The 16,937-nt window shown below is 42.0% G+C and overlaps 3 protein-coding genes across 4 annotated transcripts in view; 2 read left to right on the top strand and 1 right to left on the bottom strand.

Annotated features, from left to right (window-relative positions):
- LOC109464090 (aspartate--tRNA ligase, cytoplasmic-like) overlaps positions 1–16,937 on the bottom strand; it is a 62,862-nt gene that overhangs the window by 27,905 nt on the left and 18,020 nt on the right. The gene's annotated exons all lie outside the window — the stretch shown is intronic.
- On the top strand, positions 3,972–5,954 carry LOC109464091 (E3 ubiquitin-protein ligase TRIM71-like). 2 transcript variants are annotated; one of them, XM_019761021.1, is made up of 3 exons: positions 3,972–4,513; positions 4,792–4,798; positions 4,832–5,954. In XM_019761021.1, the coding sequence occupies exons 1-3, from the start codon at positions 4,390–4,392 to the stop codon at positions 5,826–5,828; spliced, it is 1,128 nt and encodes a 375-aa protein (XP_019616580.1). In that variant the 5' UTR covers positions 3,972–4,389; the 3' UTR covers positions 5,829–5,954. The 2 variants fall into 2 exon arrangements, with proteins under 2 accessions (XP_019616580.1, XP_019616579.1); XM_019761020.1 differs by having other exon boundaries at positions 4,792–5,954.
- Positions 7,580–9,688, top strand: LOC109464088 (tripartite motif-containing protein 3-like). The gene has a single exon (XM_019761017.1). It carries the CDS (start codon positions 7,643–7,645, stop codon positions 9,485–9,487), a length of 1,845 nt encoding a protein of 614 aa, XP_019616576.1. The 5' UTR covers positions 7,580–7,642; the 3' UTR covers positions 9,488–9,688.

Genomic DNA, 16,937 nt, shown 5'->3' with positions numbered 1-16,937 from the left:
ATTTTATTTACAATGTTAGCCCGAAAAAATTACATTTTCCGTGCACTTGCTATATCGTTTTAACGAGTTGTAATATCCACGACATATGGATGCCATCTTTCTGACCTTTGCCCTTTGTTTTCCAATAAGGACCGTCAACGCGTCGCCATTTCGAGAGTGTTTCTAGCTGTTTTTAACATTTTACGGCCTCAAAGCTCATACCACAAGGGAAAGAATGTTATGCTTGTCATTTTCATTCGTATCACTTCTTCTGGCAACGAATCATTTTCCCGCCGCACTGCCGATACTAGCGTGCACGTGTTTTTTTTTATTTGGTGATCGTCCCGCTTTGCTTGACAATGTAAACAGAGCTAGAGGTAGTCGAAGTTATTTACATTACATGAAAATTGCGTTGTAAAACACCAGTGGGATGTCTGATTTTCTACCATTGACAATGTTTTCTTTGTGGCGTCATAGCGAGATCGACAATTCATCGACTGTGCAGACAATAGGGACCAATTTATTAATAGCAGCTCAATCGATCCACGCCGCTCGGTCGAAGAAAAAGCGAATGACTAGCAAATCTACCGGGGAAATATGGGAGTTAATTCCCTAATTTGGAAAATTGGTGGCGCTGAGATAAGGACTGGGTGGCGCAGCGCCACTTCCCCATCGTGGAGGTCCCTGCAGCGCGCGGGGTATGTTTTTAATGATTACCACCAATAGTCTTACAAGCAATGCAAAAAGAATTATACATTTATACCACGTGGCACTGAGGTAAATATAATTATACGGGTTCAAAATTGTAATTGCAAATAGTTGGTGAAAAAAAAAACATAATTGGGACGCACTTGATGCTGACAAGGAGTAGATTTTATTGTGTGTACTGTTGCATTTCCGGTGCTTTCCGCTAGGGGGCGCAACCGCACTCAGAAAAAGAGAAATGCTTGGATACGCAAAACCCCCATTAGCGGCCTCGGACCGGACCGGGCAGCGGTTTAGGTGGACCGGGCAGGGCAGCTAAGTCCGAATACCCCCAGTAGTCATGGCATCATGGATTCATCAAAAGTTCAATCCTGTCTGCTTCCAGACCTTCCCGTGCATCTAAACTTGGCTGCAGTGCAGCCACCAACTGCAAGGGGGCAGGCAGGGGACATTGATGTTATGCTGTCAAAACGGCTTCTAAAACTAGAGAAAAAACTTTTCACAACAAAGGTGCTCAGAGACCGCAGGCGCTACAAGAAAACAGTAAAGCTTTTCCTGTCACACAAGGCTTTTTTGTTGAAAGAAGCTGTGAAGGGATCGATCCTCCTCCTCCTGACGTTCCTGCGCCAGACTGATGTGGACAGGTTCTACCACAACCACTACAGGGTGGGGGAGGGAACCCTGTCTCAACAACTCTCACACATCCTCATCTCAGACGACCTACAGGACAAGGTCAAGGGCGCCCAGCTGATCGTGAGGCTCCACGTGAAGCATGAAGACTATGTGCAAGTAAGAGACAGACTGGGGCAAGGTGAGAACCACAACTTATAGTATTACTGATGGCTTGCTGTTTAGCAGATAGATGACTTTCATTTCAATAAATGCCAACATAATTTCTGGCAAATTGAATATACAGTATTATCATATAGCCGGGTGACGTTGACCTATCAGAAGGCTCCATTCCATATTCCTTATGACGCCGTAATGTCAGAAGTAGAGTCAAAACCTGGTCTTTATTCATCACAATCCATACATTAAACATCTAATAATCACCCGCATATGACCTCAGGTGACCCAAAAAGAACACCGCTCTGTTCTAAAAAAATCCTAAAATACTAAAAGTAACTTGAGTTGTGTTCCAATGACCTCGGGTGACACCTGTTCCCTTCCTTTGACCCAAATAGACAACGACCCTTCCCCAGTTACCTCAGGTGACTCCAGATGTTCTATGTTCTATTCAGCATTGTGCAACAGGTAAATTGCACATTGTGTCACTTAACTGTGTCAGTTTGGATAGGCTATCGTATAAGCTATATGATAATAGCATTAATGGCCCGCCCTTTCTCACTCACTTGGTGGCTTTATTCGGTGGTTATAGCAACTGACAAGGCTTTATCACACCATATTCCCCTCGGGCGGGTCATTAACCCTTAATTCAGTAACATTTCAATATGGTCTCAAACATCTGACATTAATACTGACTGCATCATTCCTAATAAACAGGACTGGACCGTACCACTTCTGTCAACAACCTGCTGGCCCTGCCACCCCCCACCAGACATGTGGACCATTCCAGCCTGAGAGGCCTAGACCTGGCTGCGATTGGTCGAGGAGACCAGCCCTATACAGATGGGACTGATGACATGACCATGCCGTACAGACAAGTACAGTCAGCCGTACGAACAGCGAGAGAGAAATCCAAACAAGAGGTGAAAGTTCAGCTTGAGACGATGCAGGGGCAGGTGCAGACAGGAAGGATTGGAGTAGATGCTATGATGAGGGAGGTAAAGATGCTGAGAGAGAAAAATGAGAAAGCGGAGAAAATCCTCCTGGAACAGAAGGTAGAAATGAATGAGGAAATCCAGAAACTTCAGGAGACCAACAAGAGCCTGGAAGCCAGAATAGAAGAGCTGTTGACTGCCAAGCAACCAGTGGAGGGTGGAAGTCAGCAAAAAGATCCTGGACCAGTTACTGTACAACACGTGTCAGACCAACAATCAACAGATAAGCCCACAGCACCTGTACAAGTCAAACAGTCAGTGGTTCGGCCTAAAATGAAAGATACAGAAGCAAGTGTCAAGAGTAGTGTCAAGTCTAGAACAGCAAAGCTGCTGACTGCCAAGCAACCAGTGGAGGGTGGAAGTCGTCAAAAAGGTCCAGTACAAACCATGTCAGACCAACATTTCATGGATAGACCCACAGCAACAAAATATAATAATTAAATCAAACAATCAGTGGTTTAGCCTTAAGGGAAAGTTACAGGTGCAGAAGTCAGAGGCGTTGAAGCTCGCCCTAGAATGGACACGTTATTCGGTCATTACTGCCCTTTAAGTTGCTGACACGTAAATTTTGGCATTGCATGCATAAATAAAGAAATATCACCCAGTGATCCATGACCGGGTTAACATGTTAAGTAAACTGGGGAAGTCACATTCAAATCACATTGCATTCAGACGCAAATCGTGATCCAAGGAACCCGGTTTGAAACTACCTCCCAGCGTTCAGAAGGGGCCACTTGAATCTGGCTTCAGTAGTGATGCATACCTAAACCCAATTTTAGGTTCAGGTCCGGATTCAAGTCCAGAGGTTTAGGTTCAGGTCCGGACTTGTTGGTAACCTTGCAATGTTATCTGGGTGAAACTTTGGCCACATAACATGGAGGGTGGTACTTGACGATGCCCAATGGCAAGGTTTTCTTCATTTTGCAGCAAAGATTTTGCAATCTACGGAAGGTTTTAGGTGGTTTGGAAAGAAAAGGGGTAATATGTGAAATGGTCTTTTATGGTAATAAGTCCGGACTCGGTTCTTGACTTTAGGTTTTTTTGGACTTGAACCTAAACATTCTTATAAGTCCGGATCCAAGTCCAGTGAACCGGTATGCATCACTAGGCTTCGGTGAAAACTGGATCGAAAACGATTACAGCGATTTGGTGTGAACGTGGCCTTAGGGTATATAAATGTGCCTTGTTCTTCATATGCTAATGATATCATTGCCTGTAATATCTAAACCTACTTAAATGTACTACTTTTGTCATACAGGGACAAATGAAAAGCAAAAGACGCCCAGGAGCAGCTCTGAACCACTGCCAGACCTTCCTGTGTACCTAAACTTTGGTTGGTTGGTTGGTTTATTTAGATCCACAAACTTAAACTTAAATTAAACTTAGATTTAAACTTGGGCGCAGTGCACTCACGGCAAGAAACTGCTGCATTCACTGCAGGTGTTAAGAAGTATTTCCTCTTCATTAAGGATGTTTTACCAGTAAATCATTGAAGGTCACATTTTACATAATGTGCGCCAATTTTTCTCAACAGTCAAATTTGATTGTTGTTGGGTCATTCTGCTATTATAAAGACTAGCTGGATGATGTAGGGGGCAGATATGAATGCCACTAATTATCATGTTTATCATTATGTGATCAATAGGTAAGATAAAGGATAAGTAAGTAAGTAAAGTAAGTAATTATCATGTACATAAAGTTGTATTCTATTTCATAGATAATCTGTAGTCACTCTGTGCATCATGTATGACTTTGTTTCACCATACTGTACATTCTATATCACCTTTCAGATGTTGGGAGGTATTTCATCTTTATAAAGAACAAGGTGAGCTCAGACTGGAAGGACCTGGCTTGGTGTCTGGGGTTTGAGACACCAGACATAGAAAACATTGAAGGCAAACGGCGGGATGACAAGTCTCGCTGTATGGAACTACTGCAGGAATGGCACAAGCGGAAGGGAAACGCGGCCACCATACAGGTGCTGATGGAGGCTCTACAAGAGGCAGAGCTACAACTTGTTGTGGACAGTCTGAAGGAAAAATATCCTGGTACAAGACTTTTATGATATCTAAGAAAGTCACCTAAGATTCAGTATAAAAAATGACAATATTTATTCCTGATGTTACCCATAGATGGACTTGTCATTTAGACTGCATGTACCATTTCTTTTTCATCTGACAGCTATCACTCAGTCTATATCATGAGAAAGGGTCAAAACAAATTGAATGTAGAAATTGAGTAACATGTGAGTATGCACATGTACCTTGTTTATTACCATATGATATTACTGCCTGTTAATTTATTTGACTGAATTCTTTCCCAACAGAGTTGAATGAAAAGCCAAACAGCTTCAAACAGCTGCTGACTGCCAAGCAACCGATGGAGGGTGCATGTGGACGTCAGCAAAAAAATCCAGTACAAACCATGTCAGACAAACAATCCATGGATAAGCCTACAGCATTTAATACAGGACAAGTCAAACAGTCCGTGGTACAGCCTAAAAGGAAAGATACAAAAGTCAGACCAATCAGGGTGGGACAACCATGGGTGAGGAAAGTCAGGTTTGGGAGATATGGATCAGGCAGGGGGAAATTTAACCGTCCTTTGGGAGTAGCTGTTTCACAAGACAATGAGGTTTACATTGCTGATAAAGGTAACACCAGAATCCAGGTGTTCACAATGGATGGTGTTTATATCAGAGAGTTCACAACAACTCTGCCAGGGGAAACTGGGGAAACGTTAGAACCATGTGATGTTGCTGTAGATAGAAATGACAACTTGTGGGTGGTGTGTGAGAAACATGTAGTGCAGTATTCCAGGGAAGGCACCTGTTTGGTCACAATAGATCTGCCTCATGTTGGATACATGTGTGGCATAACTGTATCTATGGCAACAGAACAGGTGATTGTTACAGAGTTTGATGGGCAGAATGGTCGACTTCGAGTGTTTAACCAAGATGGTTCTGAGGTGGGGACATATGGGGCAGGTCATAGGTCACCAGAGCCTTGGTGGCCACGATATGTGACTGTGGATGGGGAGGGGAACATTCTGGTCACTGATGGCAAAAATCACTGTATCCATGTCTTGGACAGAGAGGGGAACTTTAAGTTCAAATTTGGGAGTGAGGGATCTGATGAAAGTCAGTTTAAATATCCTAGGGGCATTTGTGTTGATGGGAAGGGAAACATCATTGTGGCTGATGGTAGAAATGGTTGTGTGAAAATGTTTGACAGTCAGGGCAGATTTCTGTGTTACATTGGAAGTGGTATGAAGGTTCCCTGGGCTGTTACTGTGTCACCAGGTGGAGATGTGGTGGTGACTCATTGGAAAGATCACACTGTATCAGTCTGGACACAGGATTAGTGCTGTACCATACAGGGGAAAATCACACTGCAACACAAGTTGCCAAATACAAAATTAAACTGTTACAGTTGTGTTCATATCCTGTGTGAGAAGCATTGAGCAAAAATGACACACGACATAATGATTGCAAATTATAGTGGTCATAACCATCACTACTTTCTTGTCTATGCTCTATCAAGATGTACTTTTGTTATGGATGTAAATATTGTATTATTTGTAAGATGTGCATTTCCCATGCATCAATTAGCACAATCAACTAATGATATATTAGTTGTAGTGACCAGTATCTTAAGAGTTAGTAAAATGTCGTTTGTTTGGAATCCACTACAACTAATATATCATTAGTTGATTGTGCTAATTGATGCATGGGAAATGCACATCTTACAAATAATACAATATTTACATCCATAACATTGTATTGATTCATTGATTCACTGTATTGTTTCATTTTAGTTATTAGAAAACTTGTTTCTTTTGTTTAACTGTTTAATTATATTGTTTGACTTATTTGATTACTTCTTTATTGTCGATACTATTTGACCTGACAAAATTATAGTACACTGTAATGTACATTAATTTTGTAAGAACCTGATGTTAAGTTAGATGGGGGAGAACTCAAACAAGTCATGATGGCTTCTTCTCTACCCCAGCATGTATTGCTTTTACTACATACATAGATGTACAGGCAAATCTTCTAGTCACTCACCAACCTACGGTCTGTATGGATGCAAATAAAACTTGTTATAAACACATCAGACTTGTACATGTACATTGTGTTTGTGTCTAGTAGATGAACCCACACAGTCTCTCCGGCTAAGGCTAGGAGTCAGCTCTTCCACACGCACCAACCTACGGTCTGTAGAGGCAAAAAAAAAGTATTATAGACACATCAGACTTGTACATTGCATGTGTATACATGAACCCAAACAGTCTCCCCAGCTAGGCTCGGTGTCAGCTCCTCTACACGCACCAACCTTCGGTCTGTAGGGGCAAATAAAAAGTATTATAGACACATCTGACTTGTACATTGTGTTTGTGTCTAGATGAATCCACACAGTATCTCTGGCTAGGCTTGGTGTCAAATCTTCTAGTAACTCACCAACCTATGGTCTATAGGAGCAAATAAAAAGTATTATAATTATAGACACATCTGAATGGTACATGAACCCACACAATTTCCCCTGCTAGACTGGTAGTCAACATTTCTACATGCCCCAATGTAGGGTCTGAAAAAAAATTTATTATAGACACATCAGACTTGTACATTGTGTTTGTGTAATACTATACAGTTTCCCTGGCTAGGCTTGGTGTCAGCTCTTCTACAAGCACCAACCTGCGGTCTGTAGGGAGGGGGACAAATGAAGTAAAGCAAAGCAAAGCAAAATTATGGTATATTAATTACAACTTAAAGTAATACATTAACAAGGCAGATCTCCTTGAACAGGTTGGAATATCACACAGTACAGTCATACATGGATGAAAACTTTGCATTGCCATTAGAACCCAGAGCAATAAGTAGAATTCTCGGTCTCTTATAAAAAAAGTATTGCTGGTGTTTTGTTTCAAAATTAATATACTTTCAACTGGCAATTTTTTTTCATTTTTAATGGCAATATGTTTTGAGTGTGTTTCTAAGCATCTCCCTACAAATTATTAACTTTGTGGCATCAAAGTCCATATTCACCATACAGAAGATGAACAAACAAATTGCTCACTCTTCAAACAGAAGTGGTCATGTGCTGGAGCAAAGTTGAACTGAAGATGAACTTTGTCGCGGGAGTGGCAGACAAGGACACCATTTCCAGGGGCTGAAAATGGCAGCTGCTCCAAGTTCTACCACCGAAAGCCACAGAATCCTGGAGGACTATCTCTCCTGTGGAATCTGCTTTGAGCCTTTCACGAAGCCCAAAGCACTACCCTGTCTGCACACCTTCTGTTCGAGGTGTTTAGAGAGCCAACATAAAAAATGGTTGGAGGATTGCAGAAAGAAGCCACCTCAAGAACAGCAACCATTCAGGTGCTCAATCTGTCGAGAACCTGTGACTTTGACCTCTAAGGGAGTTGCAGGACTTCCTGACAACCATGATCTGGCCAACCTGTGTGAGGAATTCTCCAAGAAAACTCAGGTGGGAGAACAGAAGAACAGGTGTGGATTTCACCCAACAAAAGAAGTAGATCTGTTCTGCCAGCAGTGTGACGTACTTATTTGTAGTGAGTGTATCGGAGATGGCCACCCTGGGCACAACATCACGGGCGTAAAACAGGCTGCACCACAGATAAAAGCCAACATCAGGGCACAGCTCAAGAAGGGACAACAGAAGATGGAAGCCTTCTCAACTTTCCTCAAGAACATTCAAGATGTTCAAAAAAGGCTGACAGACAACAAGACAGAAACCCTACAGGAAATCAACAAAGCTTTCGATGAACAGGTACAGAAGTTACAAAAACAGAGGGATGGGCTCTTGGCTACTGTGGACAAGACTCATCAGGACAACATGGCAGCTCTGACAGGACCAAGAGACACTGTGCTGACTCAGCTGGCTGAACTGTCCAGGGTTTGTGAAGATGCAGAAAAGCGTTTGGAGCAAGAAGAGGTGGTGTGGCTATCACAGGACTTGAACTTGGGAGAGAAACTTGCAAAGTTTGAGAACACTCAAATTCCTGAAGTCTGTGAAACTAAACTTTCTTCTTTTGAACCAAAGAAATCTGGTACACTGATAGAGCTGGGAAAGGTAACAACAAAAAACATGTCAAACAAGATGGCTCTAGTTCTGTCCAAAAACGAAAGTTCTGGAAAAGCTAGAAGTACAAATGTCAGACCAATCAGGGTGGGACAACCATGGGTGAGGAAAGTCAGGTTTGGTGGAATGGGATCAGGTAGGGGGGGATTTAAAGGTCCTTTGGGAGTAGCTGTCTCACAAGACAATGAGGTTTACATTACTGATTATGGTAACAGCAGAATCCAGGTGTTCACAATGGATGGTGTTTATATCAGAGAGTTCACAACAACTCTGCCAGGGGAAACTGGTGAAAAGTTAGCACCACATGATGTTGCTGTAGATAGAAATGACAACCTGTGGGTGGTGAGTAAGGATCATGTAGTGCAGTATTCCAGGGAAGGCACCTGTTTGGCCACAATAGATCTGCCACATGTTAGATACTTCCGTAGCATAACTGTATCTATGGCAACAGAACAGGTGATTGTTACAGAGTGTGTTGGGCAGAATGGTGAACTTCGAGTGTTTAACCAAGATGGTTCTGAGGTGGGGACATTTGGTTCAGGTCATAGGTCACCAGAGCCTTGGTTTCCACAATATGTCACTGTGGATGGGGAGGGGAACATTCTGGTCACTGATGGCAACAATGACTGTGTCCATGTGTTGGACAGAGAGAGGAACTTCAAGTTCAAGTTTGGGAGTAAAGGATCTGATAAAAGTCATCTGAATGATGTTCGGGGCATTTGTGTTGATGGGATGGGAAACATCATTGTGGCTGACAATGGAAATGGTTGTGTGAAAATGTTTGACAGTCAGGGCAGATTTCTGTGTTACATTGTAAGTGGTATGGAGGATCCCATGGCTGTTACTGTGTCACCAGGTGGAGATGTGGTGGTGACTGATTATGACAATCATACTGTATCAGTCTGGACACAGCGTTAGTGCTGTACCATAGGGGAAAATCACAATGTAATAAATGTTGCCATATGTAACGTTACATATTAGCGTTCAAAATCATCATACTTTCTTGTTTATGCTGTACTTCATATTTCCCAGAGCTGGAAGCTGTAGGTCTGATACCAATTACTGATATAATTTTACTATAGTCAATATTGACAAAAAACCCCCATAGATTTCCTATTACTCAGCACTATCTACTACACCCCAGAATAAGGAATGACAAAATGGATTGATAAATTGTACCGTTTGTAATTTTGATGTATGTATTACTTTAAAAAGTAAATAAACTGGAGCTAACTGTATAAATTGTACAACTATATAATTATTAAAATCAGATGTCCACCTGCACATGTATAGCTCATACCATGTGTGTTTGTAAAGTTTTGTTTGATTTTGTTGTACAGGTTGTTATTATCTGAAGGTTAAATGAAATAAAGGTTTTGAAATGAGATTTGAGCAAGCATTTCTCTTGTGATTGATACTTCACAGACATACTATAACTAAAAGTATAGCTATAACATTATAGGTATAAAACACTAGACTGCACTCCTAAGACTGTCTAGTGTTTAAACCATTTTCTCCCCCCCCCCATACATAATTCATTACGGCTCAAAATACCACCTGTAATATTCTGTACTCATACAACCAATTCAAAATATGTGTAGGCCTTTTTCTAACACCATTGAGGCAAAATACTATAACTAAAAGTATAGCTATAACATTATAGGTATAAAACACTAGACTGCACTCCTAAGACTGTCTAGTGTTTAAACCATGTTTCTCCTACACAAATCATTCATTAGAGCTCAAAATACCACCTGTAATATTCTGTACTTATACAACCTATTTACAACACAGGTAGGCTTTTTTCTAACACCATTGAGGCAAAATACTATAACTAAAAGTATAGCTATAACATTATAGGTATAAAACACTAGACTGAACCCCCAAGACTGTCTAGTGTTTAAACCATTTACCTCCTCCACAAATCATTCATCAGGGCTCAAAATACCACCTGTAATATTCTGTACTCATACAACCGATGTACAACACATGTAGGCTTTTTTCTAACACCATTGAGGCAAAATACTATAACTAAAAGTATAGCTATAACATTATAGGTATAAAACACTAGACTGAACTCCTAAGACTGTCTAATGTTTAAACCATTTTTCTCCTCCACAAATAACTCATTAGGTCTCAAAATACCACCTGTAATATTCAGTACACATACAACCTATTTACAACACCAATTCAAAATTGTACATGTAGCCTTTTTTCTAACACCACTGAGGCAAAATAACTCTGCTTAAACATCAATCTGACAACCATTGGGGCAAAAGAACTCTGTCTAAACACAAATTTCACAACCACAGTTAGACCACAGCATTGACAGAGCCAGTCACCTGTGAACTTTGACCTTACATGACCTTGAGGGGTGTGTTCCGGTTTACAGGTGCATTCCTACAGGTGTAACAGATCCTGCACAGGTATTCAGTAACGGGGCCTGTGATTGGTGCAGACCGCAGACTGTTTGTTTGCAGACAATATTGTTTCACAAACAAGAAGACCTTTGATAGATTCTATGATGCCCTTGTTGAATATGCCAAGTTGCCAGGTTAACTTTTCAAGTATAAAAAGTGGTATCCTGAAAATACTGCAGCCAGAATAGCCAACAAGAGTCACTCTGTAAATAATTGTTTATGACTAAAGTGGCCAATGAGAAACGCTGTAACAAGTGTCACTGTTCAAATACACTTTCTGAAGCCAGAGACGCCGCCATGATTCAAGGCTAAGTCAAGGAAACAGTTCTTTGTCTTGAGGAAAGGTAAGCTCAGGCCAGGCGGTTATTTTACTAGCTTAAATTAATGTATGTGAGAAAAGTAAAACGTAAAATTCTTCAGTACAAAGTAGTCAAGCTTGACTTTTGTTCTGTAACTTTCTGAATCTACATGTTAGTTTCACTTTTAGGTACTTGTATACTGTGTTGTATAATGTTTGGTGACTCCCAACTCTGTACAGCTTTTTCCAATGTGTTTGTTGTTTTTCAGAGTAATTTGATGTAAATCTTTGAACCTGAGTGGTGAGAAAGTGGAAAATGTGTTTGCAATATGGCTAAACAAGGTGAGTTCATACAATAACTATAATCTCAAAACCTTGAGTTTAACAGTGAATTCATACCGGTAGTACCCTGGGCTGCAGGTTAGGCAAGATTTTCACTGTTAGGTAGTGTGCTAATTACAATGTTTCTTAAGAAGACAGTCAGGACAATTGTTGTTGCAGGTAGGCACAGTTCTCCTTGAATTGTTTATATTTTGTGTACAGTTGTATTGTATTGTATTGCAGGTACAACGTATTTGTATAGTCAGCTTGTGTTTACCCTTTATTTATCTGTCATTCTTTTACTTTGCAGGTGTTGAGAGGTATTTCGTCTTCATAAAGAACAATGTAAGCTCAGACTGGAAGGACCTGGCTTGGTGTCTGGGGTTTAAGACACCAGATATAGAAAACATAAAAGGCAAAGAACATGATGACAAGTCTCGCTGTATGGAACTGCTGCAGGAGTGGCACAAGCGGAAGGGAAACGCGGCCACCATACATGTGCTGATGGAGGCACTAAAAAACGCACAGCTACAACTTGTTGTGGACAGTCTGAAGGGCGAATTTCCTGGTACGTCAGCCTTTTACGATATATTAGTCAACTATAATAGATGTTTCAGTGGATTTACGCCTGATATTTCCATTATGTCAATTACTTATGATTTAGACTTCTATATGTTTTCATCTGACAGCTGTGACTGTCTATATTATATGAGAGAAAATGGCATAAGTTTGAGCATTTTATAGTTCATTACTAGATGCTTTATGAGCAATATCATTTAGTCACCTGTAAAATTTGAGACTACTTGCTTGAACATACCCGTACCTTTCTCAACAGAGTTAAATGAAAAGCCACAATCACCTACAAGCAGCTACACATCTGATATGGGAAAGGCTGAGAACATTGAAGCTATAAGGAAGGAAATAAAGATGTTGGAAGAGAAGAAAGCCCTCCTGGAGCAGAAGGCAGAAATGAACAAGAAAATACAGCAGCTTCAGGAGACCATTAAAGAAATGGAGGCCAGAAATGAGGAGCTGCTGACTGCCAAGCAACCAGTGGAGGGTGGAAGTCAGCAAAAATATCCTGTCAAAACCTTGTCAGACCAACATTCCATGGATAAATCCACAGCAACAAATACAGGACAAGTCAATCAGTCAGTGGTTCAGCCTGAAAGGAAAGATACAGGCAGAAATGTCAGACTAATCAGGGTGGGACAACCATGGGTGAGGAAAGTCAGGTTTGGGGGATGGGGAAAAGGTAGGGGGGAATTTATCCGTCCTTTGGGAGTAGCTGTCTCACATGACAATGAGGTTTACATTGCTGATCTGGGTAACAGCAGAATCCAGGTGTTCACAATGGATGGTGTTTATATCAGAGAGTTCACAACAACTCTGCCAAGGGAAACTGGTAAAAAGTTACAACCACAGGATGTTGCTGTAGATAGAAATGACAACCTGTGGGTGGTGGGTGGTGGACATGTAGTGCAGTATTCCAGGGAAGGCACCTGTTTGGCCACAATAGATCTGCCACATGTTAAATACCTCCGTGGCATAACTGTATCTATGGCAACAGAACAGGTGATTGTTGCAGAGTATGATGGGCAGAATGGTCGACTTCGAATGTTTAACCAAGATGGTTCTGAGGTGGGGACATATGGTTCAGGTCATAGGTCACCAGAGCCTTGGAGACCACGATATGTCACTGTGGATGGGGAGGGGAACATTCTGGTCACTGATGTCAACAATCACTATGTCCATGTCTTGGACAGAGAGGGGAACTTCAAGTTCAAGTTTGGGAGTGAGGGATCTGATGAAAGTCAGCTGAAAAATCCTTGGGGCATTTGTGTTGATGGGATGGGAAACATCATTGTGGCTGACAATGGAAATGGTTGTGTGAAAATGTTTGACAGTCAGGGCAGATTTCTGTATGGGCCTGGAAGTGGTATGAAGGATCCCTGGGCTGTAACTGTGTCACCAGGTGGAGATGTGGTGGTGACTGATCGTGAAAGTTACACAGTATCAGTCTGGACACAGGTTTAGTGCTTATTACCATACAGGGGAAAACTACACTGCAACACAAGTTGCCAATTCAAAATTAATCATAACAGTTGTGTTCATATCATGCTTTTAGCATTGAGCAAAAATTATACATACCACAAATGTACATAATCATCACTACTTACTTGTGTATGCTGTATTGTATAGCACAATTGAAATTGATTGTACTGTTTGTAATCAACTACATTTATTTGACGTGTATCACGTAGTTCCTATCAATTAGCACAATCTGTATCTGTGTCAGTATAGCTGGTATATAATTGATTTATTCAGGACTCTTGTATCATTCTTGAGAAGATTTTTCAATAAAAAGTGTAAATATTGGATTTTGTCTCTCTTGCTGTCATTCTTCTCAGATATTGCTTTGAATCACAGACTACACATTATAATTACCTGATTGGTGACAACAATCTGCTCCCAAAACACTAAGAAAATAAGGCATGTACCAGCTGGACTCGGTGTAAATTCTTCTGTAGACTACTCTAATGCACCAACCTACATGTACAAACATGTACAGTATAGAGCTTATTCACCACACGTCATCATGACGTCACGACCCCTCATGTCCCGTGCGACGCCATTTTGGGGTGCATCTCTATGTACAGCGAGTTTCCAAGCATTGAAATTGCCGACAAACGTTAGGTAAACTGTCCTTTGTCCTATTACATGAAGAGTTTACCACCACTCATACCTCTCGTTACTGGAACAAAATAAAATCTGTTGGGATTGACCCGTTTTTGTTGAGTTTTGATCAGTCTGATCGAGACGGCGTCTACCGCCAGTGGAGTCCATTGACGTGACTTAGCTTTGTTTTTTTTTTGGTACTCACGGGGCAGAAGTTTTTACACACAGGATCGGTTCAAACCCTTTAAGAGTCTGGAAGCGTTGTATCAGGATGTGTAGAGAGTGTTGTGGGACATGCAGTTGCGTGGTGACAAGTAAGTTGTAAGTCGGGATACGCAAAAGGTCGCTATTTTGGAACAGCCCCGGACTGTACATGTGTCTGGATAATCACAAACAAATGCGGGGCCATCGGCCGCCGGCCGCCATCCTCAGTCCGCACCGCCGCGACTGTGGCTGGACAAGGTGAGTGTTACAAGTTGCCATCGCCCTGTTCTACATGGACATTTACCACAGAGTAAAGGGACAGGTAGCTCCAGCAGATTTACCGTGTTCATGGCTACCCACGTTGACATCTACAGCCCCCTACGCCAGGGTAAAACACACCGATTTCTGATCAGCAAAAAAAAGATAAAACCCGATCTTGAGAACATGAGACGTGGACATGGAGCCAGAACAACCCCAAGGACAATGTTACGAACAAGAAGAGTGTTCAAAACGTAGATTGTGGCCCAAAATACGCAACTATCGCCAAGAGTTTGCATAGCGTACCACAGCGATAGGCACCATGCTGCACCCCCTAATGGCGGACAATGCTCCTTGCCGGGGGGAAGAGTCACGTGACAATCTGTGGTGAATAAGCCCTATACTTATTATATAACGGGCAAATTTACACATGTAAGAAACAGGAGGAACCAGTCCCTGGAGTGGCACTCTTTTCCAGAACTCCCAGGGCCGGTGTGGGAACCACTGTAAGAATCAGGAGGAGCCAGTAGAAACAGACAAAAACCCACTGGTCCTGGGCCGGGGTTCGAACCCACATTCGACCCCCCAAGCACCAGCTTCATAACCAGACGCTCTAACCACTCGGCCGAAAAGGTCTAGACCCAACGGCTGGGTCAGTTGGTAGCGCCCATAAACCCCCCACTGTTACATACACAATGTATTATAGAAACATGTACAACCTAGTAGTACATAATATGAAAACTTTAGCACTGTCTGCAAGACATGACACGTTAAACACTACTAATACTGTACATATAGAATACAACACGGCGTATTCCGTATCGCCCGAGGTATCGGCCCGACCGCGGGAGGGCTGGGACCGAGGGTGATGCGGAATGTGTTGTATTTTATTTATGTCATACCCACCCAAAAAAACACGCGTTTTAATGCAAGATGAGCCAAAAGTTGGTGCCACTAAAGCCTAAAATGCAACAACATCATTATTCCAATGTCCAGATTCTGTATTCGAATTTTCGAAAGCGGCGCACGCGGTTAGGGCAAAACGCGTTTGAATCATTCTATGGAAGCCATGGAGCCCGGGCCGTATCGTATAGTACGGCCCGGTCCGGAACGCGTTATTGAACATTATCGCGGCCCGGGTATGATATAAACCTTAATACATTGACCAGATAAGTCCCCTAGAACATATTGGGATGTGACACAGTCATGATCAGATGTTCAGGACTGTTGCATTGCCAATCATGTAAACTTAAAGACCAATAAAGATTCAGTCTCTATTGACAAACTAGTATTAATGATAGACACCGAAACATCAGCACTTTTTAATAGGTGAGAAATCTCGGTTGTGTAAAGAAAACTCCTATACTTTACCAGCCTGATGAAACTATTTTCGGCAGTATTGCTGATGTTTGTGTGATAGCTTGAAATATAAGCACAACACACATTGTTTACTGCCAATATGTTTTAAGCATAACTTAAAGCATCTCCCTACAAATTAATAACTTTGTGGCATCAAAGTCCATATTCACCATACAGAAGATGAACAAACAAATTGCTCACTCTTCAAACAGAAGTGGTCATGTGCTGGAGCAAAGTTAAACTGAAGATGAACTTTGTCGCGCGAGTGGCAGACTAGGACACCATTTCCGGGGCACGAACATGGCAGCTGCTCCAAGTTCCACCACCGAAAGACAAAGAATCCTGGAGGACTTTCTCTCCTGTGGAATCTGCTTTGAGCCCTTCACGAAGCCCAAAGCACTGCCCTGTCTGCACACATTCTGTTTGGGGTGTCTAGAGAGCCAACATAAAAAATGGTTGGAGGATTGCAGAAGGATGCCACATCAAGAACAGCAACCATTCAGGTGCTCAATCTGTCGAGAACCTGTGACTTTGACCTCTAAGGGAGTGGCAGGACTTCCTGACAACCATCTTGTGTCCAACCTGTGCGAAGAATTCTCCAAGAAAACTCAGATGAAAGAACAGAAGAACAGGTGTGGGTTCCACCCAACAAAGGAAGTAGACCTGTTCTGCCAGCAGTGTGAGGTGCCAGTTTGTAGTGAGTGTATCAGTGATGGTCACCCTGGGCACAACATCACTGGGGTAAAACAGGCGGCACCACAGATAAAAGCCAACATCAGGGCACAGCTCAACAAGGGACAACAGAAGATGGAAACCTTCTCAACTTTCC

Source organism: Branchiostoma belcheri, unplaced genomic scaffold (genome assembly GCF_001625305.1).
Source record: "Branchiostoma belcheri isolate BF01 breed outbred unplaced genomic scaffold, Haploidv18h27 scaffold131, whole genome shotgun sequence".
In the NCBI taxonomy this organism is placed as follows: Eukaryota; Metazoa; Chordata; class Leptocardii; order Amphioxiformes; family Branchiostomatidae; genus Branchiostoma; species Branchiostoma belcheri.
Note: the sequence above shows the minus strand (reverse complement) of the source record. Positions and strands in the feature narration are given on the sequence as shown.